At 39.6% G+C, this 16,912-nt stretch overlaps 1 protein-coding gene across 3 annotated transcripts in view; it reads right to left on the bottom strand.

The window, feature by feature from the left end:
* Positions 1–1,043: 1,043 nt before the first annotated feature.
* Positions 1,044–16,912, bottom strand: part of prickle2.S (prickle planar cell polarity protein 2 S homeolog) — a 251,230-nt gene continuing 235,361 nt past the window's right edge. For all 3 annotated transcript variants that reach the window (XM_018261496.2, XM_041561791.1, XM_018261497.2), the window contains one exon: positions 1,044–5,028. In XM_018261496.2, the coding sequence (XP_018116985.1) occupies positions 4,154–5,028 (875 nt within the window). In that variant the 3' untranslated portion in view covers positions 1,044–4,153. The remainder of the gene's footprint in view (positions 5,029–16,912) is intronic.

Below are 16,912 nucleotides of genomic sequence, written 5' to 3'. Positions count from 1 at the left end.
AATCTATTTATAACATATACTCTGTGTACCTGCAGTTTTAGTTTCCTATAAATATCAGGACAACGTATGAGCGTAGTTCACTCTGCGAGCAGAACGTTACTTGCATATTTGTATTAATTATAAGTGGGAGCTGCTATACTGCTTCCCCTTCCAAGGTAAAATGAGAGATCTTCCAAAGACTCCATTAAAATATTACCCCCACCCCCACCCATTTTATATTTGAACATTATATAGAATGCTTGTGTCTTATTATTAAGCAATAAAATACAAGGTGAGAATTTCAATGGCATGGAATTAAACTTGTTTGAGCCTAAATAACTTATTTGTTTTAGAATCTATTATTGGCTGGCATAATGATCCCTTTACTGGGTTTACTGGGTGCATCAAAAACATTCATTCTCCCATATTCTGGCCAAGGACCCTTGGGCCTGTCTTGAAGGACATGGACCTCATTTTTCAGAGTTTCTATAAGCCCTGTTGACCTCTGAGTCAATGTGATTTGGTCTAGTTCGTAGGTGCGCTAGAACGTGGGCAGCTTTATCAATATCTCAACAACCAAAGAAAGCAAGATGGCAGCTTGGCTTGGTATAACTTTTTACAAATTAAGCCAATGCAGTGGAAGAATGGTCTGTCTATGTTGCTTATCTTTACTGTTAATTTAAGTAACGTTGGGCTTGAAATGTTCTATATATTTCCTGCTAGATAAATGGGCAATTTGGCCACTAGAATAATCCAAAAACCAAGTCCATGGTATAAACTACCAGATTGTTATGGAGGCATATCCTGAACTGTTTGGAAATGGCCAAAGACTCCAACCATCAGCCTATGGGGATTTTGAGGGGGTCCTACAAATAGACATAACATTTATTAAATGATGATTGGCTTGCCTGTAGTGATGGGTGAATTTATTCGCCTGGCATGGATTTTCCACATTCCGCTACAAAAAAATTGTTGCGAGTCAACAAATTTTTTCGCAGTTTCACAGATTTTTCCGAAATTTGTGAATTTTCCAGCAAAGTGAAACAGGACAGATTCACCCATCGCTACTTGTTTGCTACTCTTGCAGCAATGAACTTTGGCCAAACCAAAATTGCACAATATTCTTCCTAGACATTAGGCAGGGCTTACTTGTGCAAAAGGTTCAATATATATATATAAATAAATACAGGTATGGGACCTGTTATCCAGAATGCTCAGGACCTGGGTTTTTCCATAATTTGGATCTTCATACCTTAATTCTACAAGAAAATCATTTAAACATTAGATAGACCCTGGAGTCCATGGGAGATGGCCTTCCTGTAATTCAGAGCTTTCTGGATAATGGGTTTTCTGGATAACAAATCTCATAACCCATATGCAGTATATGGGCCAGGTAACTGGATTCTTATTGGTGCACCCTCTTGCATCTGTAATTCCACTGGAGATCTGGAGGAGGCAAAAAAAATTGAAAAAGGAAAGTCTCCCTGTTGGATTTGATGGCCATGTTTTGTAACAGGGAAGAATGAAGTTGCTATAGTTTTAGCTTTAAAAAAAAAAAAACCTACAAACTAGGTCAGCAAGAGACTTTTTCCTTAATATAAACCCTAAGAGAGGAAGAAAATAAATTGTCAACTAGAGCCAGAGCCAGAATGCTTTTGGCCGGGAAGACTGAAGCATTATACATATACGAGTTAGTGTTCCGCACGCTCAATCAGGATTCTCTATTTTGACGGCGGTGTCCTATTCCAATGCTGAATAGAAATTTGAGTGTCCTTTGGTGGGTTTTCAGCAGAACGGCCTGGAATTGTGTCAGGTTATGTTGCCTGAAATCACCTTGTATTATGTGTGTGTGTATATATGTATATACATACACACAGGTATGGGACCTGTTATCCAGAATACTCTGGACCTGGGGTTTTCTGGATAAGGGGTACAGTGGTGTAAATATAATAGTCCAGGGCCTGGACTGTGGGGTCTGCTTCCTCAATAGCCAATAAAAAACACCTCCTCCCCAAACGCCCTCTTACCTGCAACGAGGAAGGGGGACGCAAGTCAGGCGGGAGTGGGCGGGGTTGGGTGTGGTTGAGGTGGGGCGGGAAGTGGGCGGGAGGATGGAGGATTAGAGTGCGCTGGGCCCCTCTGAAGATTTTGTTTGCAGGGGTGCCCAGTGCACTCTAGTTACACCACTGAATGGGGTCCTTGCAAAATTTGGATCTCCATACCATAAGCCACTAAAAAATCATTTAAACATTGAATAAAGCCAATAGAATTATTCTGCCCATAACAAGATTTAATTATATCTTAGCTAGGATAAAATAAAAGGTACGCTTTTATTATTACAGAGAAAAAGGAAATCATTTAAAAAAAAAAAAAATCAGAATTATTTGGTTAAAACGGAGTCTATGGGAGACGGCCGTCCCGTAATTGGGAGCTTTCTGGATAATGGGTTTCCGGATAATGGATCTCATACCTGTATATATACATCTAAATTTATAAGGTGCTAGACTTCATAAATCATACCTGCCAAGCCAAACACTCTCTGAGTGGCGTAAAGAGAGACAGTTGGTAAAAGTCAAGTCCAAGTCAACCTCTCCATGCCTCCTTAATGTATAAATTACACAATTTACACCTTATTTATAAAAGAAAAAAGTTTGCCAGCCAAACCAACCAGAGAACGTATGAGCCGGGCATGCAGATCCAATATATATATAGATCTATAATCCTAAAACATAGAAACTCATTTTTGATATTACAAAATACAAAAATAGTTTATCAGAACTTTCATTTACATACCATTTACAATGAGAGCGTAAATAACTTAAAGCATTAGCGGTTTTTTTTTTGTCGAGGAAATAAAATACTTAAAAATAGAAGTGGCAAATGAAAATAATAAAAACAAGCGTCAGGGTCTGTTATAGAATGATACAGGCAAGCAGCGTACATTTGGATACAGGGTACATTCAATCTGGAGAAGGTGTTGGTCTGTACAGAAGCCTGGCAGTTATATAGTTACTGTATATTGGCGGACTGTAAGTAGCAAAGTGAGAGACGCTTTCCAAAGCGAAATGTGCAAATCAAAAGAGAAAAACGTAAGGAAAAGCGAAAAAAAAGGAAAAGAAATGTGGACTATAATGGGGCTAATTTATTCTACAGGCCTCCTGAACTTTATATCGGTTGGTCAGTGGCAAAAATAAGGTTCTACACCGATAATATTTGTTGGATTCGTGAAATTCGTTGGATTTTTTTCAACGGATATCATCTTGTAAATGCTCCTGCTGCAGTTGGCTCTGTCTGCGTTTGAAATGCGTAAGCTCTGACAGGCAAAAGTTCCATATAGCCCCGAGAAGGCAATTAGTTGGTTCTACCTTCTCCCGCTTTGCAGTTGGTCACACTCAGAGCTAAAAAAAACAATTACACGAGGCACTTACATCCAAGTGAAAGGTGCGGACCCAAGGGTTTGGGGTCTGACTTTAGGAACTATGAAGATTAGTCAACTCACGTTCAAACACTATTTTCAGTTCAGTTTCAGATTGTTCACCAGAAATAAAGACTTTTTCCAAATACTTTCTATTTTCTATTTGTGACCGTTTTTCTAATATTAAAGTGTAAAGTTTCATCTTTCACCTTCTAAAGCAGCTCTGGCAGGGGGAGCGGGTCGCGGACCCTGTAACCGTTTTAAATTGATCCATTAGTCGATCCAGTTCTTATCTTTGTCCCTGCTGAGCAGAATCCCTGAGTTTCATTAAATGCAACTGTTAGAATTTCTTGCTCATATTCCACAGATGCTGCTGAGAAATGAGACCACTCATGGAGCAAATCGTAACAGTTCAGAATGTTCCTGGATCACTGAGCTGCCAGACTGAAACATTAGGAACATTAAACTTAAATTTTTTGGGAAAACGGTAAAAAAAAATAACAGATGGAAAGTGATTTAAAAAAAGGCTTTGTTTATGGTGAACAATCTGAAAACCATTGCGCTGAAAAAAAAAAGTGTTTGGAAGGTGAACGACCCCTTTAATTTAGACTCTAATGTTCCACCTCAGTCTGAAGTTTTAAATAAAGGGATTTTGCACTTGTATCATTTGGTATAAAATAAAAGTTCACAATGTAGAGCAGTGCAAGTCTGTGTGTGTTGTTCGTGTGCATTTCTGGGGCGCTGCATTGCGATTCGTCCCTATGAGATGATGCAATTTTTGCTTTTTCGCCTCTTTCTACTGTGCAACTGACCTCGGCCACCCAAAGTGGAAGACTTAGGAATGCCTCCAGAGCATTGGCCGTACTGATGGATAAGGTCCTCGCTGGTAACATATCTTAGTCTGGTAGGCTGCGGAATGGGCTCTCCTAAGAAGTATCCTTCATTGTCAGACTCTGAAGAGGAGGAGCAGGTGGAACACCAGTCGTAGTCGTTCATGTGCTGCCCCCATCTGTCATAGAGATGGTTTTGTAAAGCAAGGTCGGAAGCAGTCCTCTGATAACGGTTGTACATTTCTCTTCGAGCAGCTTGATCCATGGAATCCCTAACGCCCCTCTGTTGCATGAGCCGCTCATACTCCTCCCTAGTTCTCGCTAGTGGCTTCTCCTTGATTTTATTACACTGCTCGGTAGCCAAGTGGAGGGCGTTATCAGAACGGGAACGCCTTGACCTTCTCTGGCGATGATGTCGATAGTGTTGCTCATTATCACGGGCTTGACTTCTCCTTCTTGTCCTCTCACTCATTGGGGTCAACTTAAGATTATTCTGAGCAGGCAATTCATTCATGGACATCCCAGCATCAAAAGTAAACCCATGGTGTAGCCTTGAATGGGGTGCAAGGTCCCTGTATTTGCCTGAGTTTGCCAAGTCGCTAAGATTCGGAGCCAAATCTTGATACTGTTGCGCAGACAGCAGGCTTCGGACCGACTCAACACTCCGGAACTGAGAAGAGGAGTTTAACGTTCCCATGTTGCTCAGTTTTTCGGAAACATTCATCCCGGAATCTTTGCTCAGGTCTGGCATGGAAAATCGAGACAGATGTTCCTGACGTTTAGGACCCCCATCTGCAGATGCACCTATAAAAAAACAAAAAGCAACAGGGGTTTAGAACATTTAACCACAGCAGTACTGACATTACTCATTCAGAAAAACAAAGCATTGACTACAGATATGACCAAATGCTGTAAATGCATCATAGTCTAAAGGTCCCCATAGACAGGCCAATAAAAGCTGCCAACAGACCAAGTTGGGAATTTATTGGCCCATGTGTGGGGCCATCCGACGGGCGTCCCCGATCGATATCGATCTGGCAATGTAAAATATCCTGTTGGATCGCGGCAGCATCTGTTCGTTGATGCGGTCCCCTGATCTGACAGTATTGCCTACATTCTGATCCGATCATTGGGCCCTAGGGCCTACGATCGGATCAGCCCGATATCACCTCAATGTGGACATATCGGGGAGAGATCCGCTCGTTTGGCGACATGTTTGGCCACCTTTAGGGCTATGGCACAGAAGGGCATTTTAATCACCCCTACGTGGGCCGGGGATGAACTACTCTGCTATCCTCCATATGTAGCAAGTCCAGATTGCTTCCCAAAGGAACATAAGACACAAAGTCCAGCAAGGCAGCTTGATCAGTAAACCCCTTATACTAATGTCCCAAATGAATTGCAGTAATTTATGTTCTCTGAACACAAGGAGCCTGAACATAACATCTGGAGTCATAAAGCAGACAATCTCAGGGAAGCATTGAGCATTTTCTTCTCATAAATAGGAATTCCACAACACTTCATGGTTCAGACAACAGCAGACTGGGACTGTTGACCGTCAACTGGCCAGGATCAGGTGACCCACATTTTCCCTCTAGACCTGCTATCCATCCCCACATTTTAAGGGGTAAAACCCAATTACAATTTAGGTATTCTGTGGGTACCAAAGAGTTCCTGCCCGGTGCAAACTACACAGAGGTACCTAGAAGAATATAAGGTCACAGTGGTCATAAAAACAAGAAATTCTTTTTCATGGTTTTGATAAGTGTCCAAGAGAAAATATATATTGTGCCATTTCATCACACTCACAAATAAGGGATTAACTGACCCTAATTTAATTTTCTAAGGAATTACCGTAATTAATTTGGGATTTATTTATAAATTTTGCACTGCACTTTAGTTTTGAGAGCTGGAAATCAAGTGATCGCCTATTGGAGTTCTTCAGCATATTATCAGCCTCATTTTAACCTCACTGCACTTTATTTTTTATAAATTCAGAATCAATGGTTGGACATAAAAATCACAAACTGATACCATCTTCACTATTAATCAATTTAGGTGTCAAATAGTTGATTATTAATTCCATTGATTAAGTTAATCTGGAATAACTTGTGATTTGTTATTGGTGGGGAGTGGAGCCATACACAGGAGGGACACTGGTCACCCGATACCAATCGTGTTAACTTGTGAGTTTAGAGAAATAAAAGATTTTGGAGTGACCGTCTGTTTAATAATTAGTTTATGCGGGGGACTTTGTCATTTTTCTCATTGTATATCTAACCCTAACATGATCTCAAACTTAAAGGGATCCTGTCATCAGAAAACATGTTTTTTCAAAACGCATCAGTTAATAGTGCTACTCCAGCAGAATTCTGCACTGAAATCCATTTCTCAAAAGAGCAAACAGATTTTTTTATATTCAATTTTGAAATCTAACATGGGGCTAGACATTTTGTCAATTTCCCAGCTGCCCCTGGTCATGTGACTTGTGCCTGCACTTTAGGATGGAACTGCTTTCTGGCAGGCTGCTGTTTTTCCTTCTCAATGTAACTGAATCTGTCTCAGTGAGACATGGGTTTTTACTATTGAGTGTTGTTCTTAGATCTACCAGGCAGCTGTTATCTTGTGTTAGGGAGCTGTTATCTGGTTACCTTCCCATTGTTCTTTTGTTTGGCTGCTGGGGGGGGGGGGAAAGGGAGGGGGTGATATCACTCCAACTTGCAGTACAGCAGTAAAGAGTGATTGAAGTTTATCAGAGCACAAGTCACATGACTTGGGGCAGCTGGGAAATTGACAATATGTCTAGCCCCATGTCAGATTTCAAAATTGAATATAACAAAATCTGTTTGCTCTTTTGAGAAATGGATTTCAGTGCAGAATTCTGCTGGAGCAGCTCTATTAACTGATTCATTTTGAAAATTTTTATTTTTTTTTCCCATGACAGTATCCCTTTAATCTTCCGCTTTATAACGGCTACAAAAAAGGCCCTATTTCTGTTCTGGATTTTAGAAATGTCCCCTTCCATAAAAGATATTTGAGCACAATTAAATCAGCTATGCTGGCAAGAGGCCATAAGAACCAGAACATCTAAACACAGGTTTATTGATAACTGCATGGCATATGCATTTCTGTAATTTTATCGTGGTTAACAATCTGTTAAAATAAAAAACCTTTTTGTGTTTTGGAAAACCCAATCAAAATGATGAATACAAAAAAAACAAAAACAAAAAATGTATACAGGCTATGTGTAATCGCTCATTTTTCATCTTTTAAAGGGCAAATTAACTTTCTGAACGCTGCAGATTGAGGCACTCTAAGCAACTTGCTCAGTCAGTGACCCTGGCAACAGCTGTTACTATGAAAGGGTGTCGCCGTCTGTTGGGGACTTTCCTATTGTTTTTCTTGCTTAAGACACTTGGATCAGGGACACTATAAATTTAAGCTCCAAAACGGAGAGCTTTACATAAATAAATAAATAACATTAAAAAAATATGTAAACTTATTTCCCGATGTTTCTTCATCTTTAGGAACGACAAAAGAGCTGTGTTATTAGGTCTCTGCTGCTGCTTTGTGCCAAGAACTGTGGGTTCTCTCTGGGCGACAGTTAGTAGGGAGCATGTCTGTGTGTCTGTCAGATTACACATCAGGTGTCTGTGAGTGCCGGTGCCACAAGGGTTTCTATAAAAGTCATTCTAATGAGCAACAGTCTGTGTAGGAGATTAATTTCCTTCTCGTTTACATGAATTGGTTCACATTTGAGAATGAAAGGTACACAACTAGTTGATGGCATTTAGAGCTCATAAACTGCTATGTTTTATTGCATAATTGTTAAAATAACAGTACAGACCTCTACCAGTTGTCTCTGTTCCTTACACCTTGCGGCTGCGATCTTGTCTTTCTTTGTCATCACACAAGCGCAATAAAAGGCGCAAGGCTGCAGGCTGAGTTATACAGGGAACTCTGAGTATCACTCATGTATTATAAGGGATACTGTACCCCCTACTGTAAATGATAAGGATATTAGAAGTCACTGAGGGGTTGTTCTGTGACCATATAAAGGCACAAGGCTGCAGGCTGAGTTATACAGGGAGCTCTGAGTATCACTCATGTATTATAAGGGATAATGTACCCCCTACTGTAAATGATAAGGATATTAAAAGTCACTGAGGGGTTCTGTGACCATAAAAAGACACAAGGCTGCAGGCTGATTTATACAGGGAATTCTGAGTATCACTCATATATTATAAGGGATAATGTACCCCCTACTGTAAATGATAAGGATATTAGAAGTCACTGAGGGGTTCTGTGACCATATAAAGGCACAAGGCTGCAGGCTGAGTTATACAGGGAACTCTGAGTATCACTCATGTATTATAAGGAACAATGTACCCCCTACTGTAAATGATAAGGATAGTAGAAGTCACTGAGGGGTTCTGTGACCATATAAAGGCACAAGGCTGCAGGCTGAGTTATATAGGGAACTCTGAGTATCACTCATGTATTATAAGGGATAATGTACCCCCTACTGTAAATGATAAGGATATTAGAAGTCACTGAGGGGTTGTTCTGTGACCATATAAAGACACAAGGCTGCAGGCTGAGTTATACAGGGAACTCTGAGTATCACTCATGTATTATAAGGGATAATGTACCCCCTACTGTAAATGATAAGGATATTAGAAGTCACTAGGAGTTGTTCTGTGACCATATAAAGGCACAAGGCTGCAGGCTGAGTTATACAGGGAACTCTGAGTGTCACTCATGTATTATAAGGGATAATGTACCCCCTACTGTAAATGATAAGGATATTAGAAGTCACTGAGGGGTTGTTCTGTGACCATATAAAGACACAAGGCTGCAGGCTGAGTTATACAGAGAACTCTGAGTATCACTCATGTATTATAAGGGATAATGTACCCCCTACTGTAAATTATAAGGATATTAGAAGTCACTGAGGGGTTATGTGACTATATAAAGAAATGAAGAAACTGCAGCTGCAGATCCAGAATTTGGAAATCGCTGGAGTACAACATTTGAGCACAAAAGTATTGTAAAAGATTGGAGAATAAAAGCCAAAACATTCAGTGCATTTACTCTGACATTTTATATTTAGCTTGATTTCAGCAGCTGTTCCCTTGCTCATTATTATTGTCCAAAAAGAAGGGAACAGGATGTATTCTCTGCCTAAAGAATTACACTAACTGGTGACAACTTATATTATAAACACATGCAGAAAACACTAATTATTATTATTACCTTATAATTATACAGTGTTGACAGTGTACTCAGCACTTTCTATTGTCCATGTCAAGAATTAGTGTTGGAAGTATATTGCAAAAAACAAAACACTCAGCATTAAACTCTACAAAGTGTGGACTACAAGACTGTTGTATAGTTATGGGTCTTATGGAGCACAATGGGAAGCCAGGAAAAAAATGTCTCATGGGGAGGCATATTTTGCAAATAGTGATGGGCGAATAAATTCGGCTGGCACAAATTTCCGCATTTCGCCACCGGCAATTAAATTGGCAAATGTCCTGCGAAAATTCACCGGTGAAAATTCTCATGATTTTTTTGTGTAAAACGTTTGAATGTCACGTTTTTTTCATGAAAACTTTTGAATTACACTATTTTTTAGTGAAACTGTTCGAATGTCACAATTTTTTTATGAAACCGTTCAAATTTCATGAATTTTTCGTGAAAACGTTCAAATTTCATGATTTTTTCGGGAACTTCATGATTTTTAGCTGTTTTACGAATTTTTATGGGAAATTCGTGAATTTTTGGCGAATCAAAATGGGAGAAATTTGCCCATGACTATTTGCAAAATAAACAAATAAATAAAACAAAGAGACTATTGTCTATAGCAGTGATCCCCAACCAGTAGCTCGTGAGTAACATGTTGCTCTCCAACCCCTTGGATGTTGCTCCCAGTGGCCTCAAAGCAGGTGATTATTTTTGAATTCCAGGCTTGGAGGCAAGTTTTGCATAAAACCCAGGTGCACTGCCAAACAGAGTCTCAATGCAGTTTGACAATCCACATAGGGGCTACCAAATGGCCAATCACATCCCTTATTTGGCACCCCAAGGGACTTTTTCATGCTTGTGTTGCTCCCCAACTCTTTTTACATTTGAATGTGGCTCATGGGTTGGGGACCCCTGGTCTATAGACTAGTTATAACTGTTGCTGGAATTAACCAGATAAAAATATTTTCATATTAAAAATATACTATAACCAGATATTGGGCCAAAAAAGAGGGGGCTTTTTGGACACATTTCATCAATGTCATCAATTTAACTTGTAACAAAGTTTCAGATATAAAAAGAATTGGCATTCAAGTCACCCTGCTATAGTTCCAGGGGTACCCAGGGCACAAATAATCACTCACCCTAAATCTCCCCCTAACTGACCTTCAGACTGGGCCCCCTTAGCTCATAACAAGGTTACAGATATATAGAAACATTGGGGTGTCACCCTGCTATAGTTCCAGGGGTACCCAGGGTACAAATAATCACTCACCCCAAATCTCCCCCTAAATATATTTCTAGCTGGGCATGTTGGGGTAAAAATACATATATTTTCCCAATTCCTGATATTTTTAGAAGCACAGATGGAACTGTCTGTTGTACAGAAGAAATCTAAGCAAGAAAATGTAAATTCATGTCTCCAGCCCCCCTGCAACCACTATAATTTGCCATCAGAAGGAACATACATCACTGAGCAATAAGGGATCCAAGAAGAAAGAGATAAACTCTCAACCAGATTATCCGACAGTTTCCAAGCAATCACACCACAAAGGAGACATAATGGTTATTTCTCAACGAATATAATTGCCAGGTACCTTCCTAGCCTTTTTACATGAGAGCATCAGACAAAGGAATCCAACACAAGGCAAAATAAAAGAAAATAACTTCACAGAATGAAATCACCGGCCAGACCCACATTTTATATTGACGGAAATAACTTTAATGTGCAATGGAAAATATAAAGGTTTTTTTTTCTGTATGGCGACATTTTTGGCGATAATTTTGTTGCGGCGGATTTTTGGGAAAAAATTTGCAGATGACGAAATAGAGTATTTTGACGCGAATCCATGCCTGGTGAAAAAAATTTGCTCATCACAACTTAAAGGGATACTGTCATGATTTTTTTCAAAACTCATCTGTTAATAGTGCTGCTCCAGCAGAATTCTGCACTGAAACCTGTTTTTCAAAAGAGCAAACAGATTTTTTTATATTTAATTTTGAAATCTAACATGGGGCTAGACAGTTTCCCAGCTGCCCCCAGTCATGTGACTTGTGCTCTGATAAATTTCAGTCACTCTTTACTGCTGTACTGCAAGTTGGATTGATATCACTCCCCTCCCTTTACTCCACCAGCAGCCTAACAACAGAACAATGGGAAGGTAATCAGATAGCAGCTCCCTAACACAAGATAACAGCTGCCTGGTAGATCTAAGAACAGCACTCAATAGTAAAATCCAGGTCCCACTGAAACACATTCAGTTACATTGAGTAGGAGAAATAACAGCCTGGCAGAAAGTAGTTCCATCCTAAAGTGCAGACACAAATCACATGACTTGGGCAGCTGGGAAACTGACAATATGTCTAGCCCCATGTCAGATTTCAAAATTCAATATAAAAAAATCTGTTTGCTCTTTTGAGAATTGGATTCAGTGCAGAATTCTGATGGAGCAACACTATTAACTGATGCATTTTGAAAAAAACATGCTTTCCCATGACAGTATCCCTTTAACAGCGAGTGGAAATGGCTTGTTGACCAATATGACAGATGAACGGAGATCCCTGAATGACATTTCCCCCTTATGGACTCTTAAAGGGGTATATCACTTTAAATTAACTTTTAGTATGGTGTAGGGAGGGGTATTCTGAAGAAATTTGCATTTAGTTTTAAATTTTTATTACTTGTGGTTTTTGAGTTATTTAGCTTTTTATTCAGCCGCTCTCCAGTTTGTAATTTCAGCATTCTGGTTGCTAGGGTCCAAATTACCCTAGCAACCATGCACTGATTTGAATAAGAAACTGGAATACTAATAGGAGAGGCCTGGATACAAAGATGAACAATAAAAAGTAGCAATAACAATAAATATGTAGCTTTACAGAGCATTTTTTAGTTGGAGTCAGAGCAAAGGAAGCAGACCCTGCGGCTGCAGGGAGGCCCAGGAGGTATAGGGGCCCTATGAGGCCCTAATTCGTGTACAATTTCAATAAATATTGGTAAAACAGGTCAACCTCTAGACGTTTTGGGGGCCTGAAAAAGAATTTGCTGTTGGGCCCAGTAATATCTAGTTGCACCACTGGGTCAGTGACCCCCCATTTGAGTCAGAAAAAAAAGGCAAGTAATTAAAACACTATCCAAAATAAATAATTAAGACCAATTTAAAAGTCTCTTAGAACTGGCCATTCTATAACATACTAAAAGTAAGGTGAACCACCCCTTTAATGCAGCTTCAGACTTTCCCAAATGACATAAAAAGTCACATTGTGTTCGTATTCACCTTTCACAGAACGCAATGTCTGACAAAGGCAACACAAAATAACACACAATGTTTTGATTGGCTGCAGATTGGTCTCGGTTTTCCAATCTTCTTGATGGATACAAGTTGGTTTAAAGGAGAAGGAAAGCTACCAAAGCAGTTTATTGTCAATAGATTAGCCACAACAGTGCAAGCTAGAATGTCATCTTTATTCTTTAGAATGCTTTACCATACCTGAGTAAACAACTCTAGAAGCTCTCTGTTTGTTTAGGATAGCAGCTGCCATATTAGCTTGGTGTAACATCAGTTCCTGGCAGAGTCTCCTCCTGCTCACTTATAGCTCTGGGCTCAGATTACAGCAGGGAGGGGAGGAGGGGGAGAGGAACAAACTGAGCATGCTCAAGCCCTGCCCTGGAGGTTTAAGCTGAAAACAGGAAGTCTGATACAGAAGCCCATGAGTACACAATAGAAGGAAAGAAATTTGGTGTTTCTTTTGACAGAGGACTCAGAGCAGCATTACCTTGAGGGTTTACTGGTGTACTTATATAGACCTTTCTGATAAAGTTTACTTAACCATACCTCCCAACTGTCAGCTCAACCCGCAGTCCCTCGTTTGTACTGGAAAGTCCCGTTTTTCTCTGCACTGAACAGGCACAAAAAGAAACAAAGTTTCTAACGTAATTGGCTTTTAGCAGAGAGTCCAGAACAGCCTCAAGGTTCAGATAAGATACTTTTGTAACAATTTTGAGATAAGCAAATAAGTAATTGTAACAATGCAACAACAACAGGTCCCTTGGGAAAAGTTAGACTCACAGCTTAAAGGGCAATTTACCTTCATTAGCAAAACTGTAATAACTGAAAAAAACTGTGAAATATGTTCAAACTTTCATAACCTGCCACATTTTATAAAATTAACATGGTAATTAGGGGGTGTGGCCACAAAAAAACAGGCGTGGTCAAAAAAAATCCCCACGCTATGCGGGACAACTTTTTTGTCCATATTTTAATTTCCAAAATGTTAGGAAGTATGATTAAAGCTTTCCTTCTCCTTTAAGAGCTGCCTACTCACAGATGGTGACAAGCAGATAAAAAGCGATAACAGAAAGTGCTCAGAACCCGCTCAAATGAGTCTACAAGCCCCCTGGGACTAGTCAGCCTAGTTATTCATTGCCCGGTACCCCTCTCTGCCAAGCGATAGACACTCCAGCCCGGAGCCTTTGTACTGATCAAAGCGCCGCACACTCTTCAGCTTCTGACACAGCCATTCAAAACTCAATTAAACCAAGAAAGGTGAATATAAAATTGTTGAAATGTTAATTCCTGTAGTTCCACCAGTTAGGCCAGCGGCGCATTAAATTTCATTGCTGCGGGCAGTGAATGGGACTGAGTAGACTGGCGGAAACGCATGAAGGAACAGCCAATTATGTAAATCGCGCAGCACAAAGCCAACAGAGATGGTCATTAAGCCAACATTGACCTTAATCACAAACGGAATCGTGTGCAAGTTTAATGAGCATTGTGTCTTCTTGTCCCAAACTGGGGAAACGGGCCGAGCCTTATCAGGGACCATAGTTATAAAGCCGCACGTCTTAGCATCCGGGGAAAAAATACAAGCTGCTCTTATAATTACAAGTGAATAGGTAATGGTGCTGATGCTGGAGACCTGCCTGGGATTAAAGTGTTTAACAGGGATGACAATATAACGTAGTGTTGCCTTGCACTGGTAAAACCCGTGTATTTGCTTCAGAAACACAACTATAGTTTATATAAACAAGCTGCTGTGTAGCCATGGGGGCAGCCATTCAAGCACAGGATACAGAGTAGATAACAGATAAGTACTACTATAGTTTATATAAACAAGCTGCTGTGTAGCCATGGGGGCAGCCATTCAAGCACAGGATACACAGTAGATAACAGATAAGTACTACTATAGTTTATATAAACAAGCTGCTGTGTAGCCATGGGGGCAGCCATTCAAGCACAGGATACACAGTAGATAACAGATAAGTACTACTATAGTTTATATAAACAAGCTGCTGTGTAGCCATGGGGCAGCCATTCAAGCACAGGATACACAGTAGATAACAGATAAGTACTACTATAGTTTATATAAACAAGCTGCTGTGGTAGCCATGGGGGCAGCCATTCAAGCACAGGATACAGAGTAGATAACAGATAAGTACTACTATAGTTTATATAAACAAGCTGCTGTGTAGCCATGGGGGCAGCCATTCAAGCACAGGATACACAGTAGATAACAGATAAGTACTACTATAGTTTATATAAACAAGCTGCTGTGTAGCCATGGGGGCAGCCATTCAAGCACAGGATACACAGTAGATAACAGATAAATACTACTATAGTTTATATAAACAAGCTGCTATAATGGAAGCTTACAGTTACACATTTTTGGGGCAAAATCCAGCTGTACCAGTGGCAGTTTAAGGATTTGCATCAGGGACAGACGACTCAGCCGAGTTTGTTCTAGATTGCCACGAGTCTCACTCCTCCTTCACTTAATGAGAGAATCTAGGGCATATATTTCCATCACTAAGTGGTGCCATTTGATGCTTATACAGAATGTTCTGACTGCCTATTGTAGTGGCAGGCATTATCTGATTTTGGTTCAAGCTACTTTGGACACAGTCACAAGCTCGTGAGAACACTCTTCCAAATAAACCGTCATGGGTATCAGCTAAATATAAATAGGCACAGTTTTTAGTAAGGAAGGATTTCCTTGCCACGGACTGTACTTTGCTTGGGATAATCTGAATAGACACAGGCACGTTTACTCTCTTTTTCTCTACAGGGTTATACAGAAAATATATATACACAGGTATGGGATCCATTATCCTCAACCCCGTTATCCAGAAAGTACCAAATTATAGAAAGGCCTCCCATAGTCTCCATTTTATCCAAAAATTATTTCATTTTATCTGCAAAAATAAATACAGTACAGACCTGTACTCAAGAATGCTCCGGACCTGGGGTTTCCGGATAACAGATCTTTCCTTAGTTTGGATCTTCATACCTTAAATCTACTAGAAAATCATGTAAACTTTTAATAATTCCCAATAGGCTGGTTTTACTTCCAATAAGGATTAATTATGTCTTAGTTGGGAACAAGTACAAACTACTGTTTTATTATTACACAGAAAAAGAACATTTTTAAAACATTTTATAATTTGGATAAAATGGAGTCTATGGGAGACGGCCTTTCCGTAATTCAGAGCTTTCTGGATAACAGGTTTCTGGATAACGGATCCCATACCTGTACCTTGTACTTGATCCAAACTGAGATATAATTAATCCTTATTGGAAGCAAAACCAGCCTATTGGGTTTATTTAGTGTTTACACAATTTTCTAGTAGCGTTAACATATGAAGATCTAAATTAAGATCTGTTAACCAGGAAAATACCAGGTCCTGAGCATTCTTGATTACAGGTCCCATATCTGTACTATTTTATTTTGGCAGAGAAAATGAAATCATTTTTAACATTTGGATTATTTGGATAAAATGATTTCCTTTTTCTCTGGAATAATAAAACAGTAGCTTGCAATTGAGCCAAACAAAGATATAATCAATCCTTATTGGAAAACCAGCGTAATGGGTTTATTTAATGTCTACGTGATTTTATAGTAGCGTTAACATATGAAGATTCAAATTACGGAAAGATCCATTATCCAGGAAAACCCCAGGTCCCGAGCATTCTGGATAAATGCTCCTATACCTGTATATTTTTTGCACAACATTTAGAAACCAAAATGTAGAAGCAATATTTTATTTCTTTTCATTATTTTGTACTTAAAGGGATACTGTCATGGGAAAAAAAATTTTTTTCAAAATGAATCAGTTAATAGTGCTACTCCAGCAGAATTCTGCACTGAAATCCATTTTTCAAAAGACATAATATTCAATTTTGAAATCTGACATGGGGCTAGACATTTTGTCAATTTCCCAGCTGCCCCTGGTCATGTGACTTGTGCCTGCACTTCAGGAGAAAAATGCTTTCTGGCAGGCTGCTGTTTTTCCTTCTCAATGTAACTGAATGTGTCTCAGTGGGACATGGGTTTTTACTATTGAGTGTTGTTCTTAGATCTACCAGGCAGCTGTTATCTTGTCTTAGGGAGCTGCTATCTGGTTACCTTCCGATTGTTCTTTTGTTTGGCTGCTGGGGGGGAAAGGGAG

The sequence above is a fragment of the Xenopus laevis genome, chromosome 4S (genome assembly GCF_017654675.1).
Source record: "Xenopus laevis strain J_2021 chromosome 4S, Xenopus_laevis_v10.1, whole genome shotgun sequence".
Taxonomy (NCBI): domain Eukaryota; kingdom Metazoa; phylum Chordata; class Amphibia; order Anura; family Pipidae; genus Xenopus; species Xenopus laevis.
This window is presented reverse-complemented; position numbering and strand designations above follow the sequence as displayed.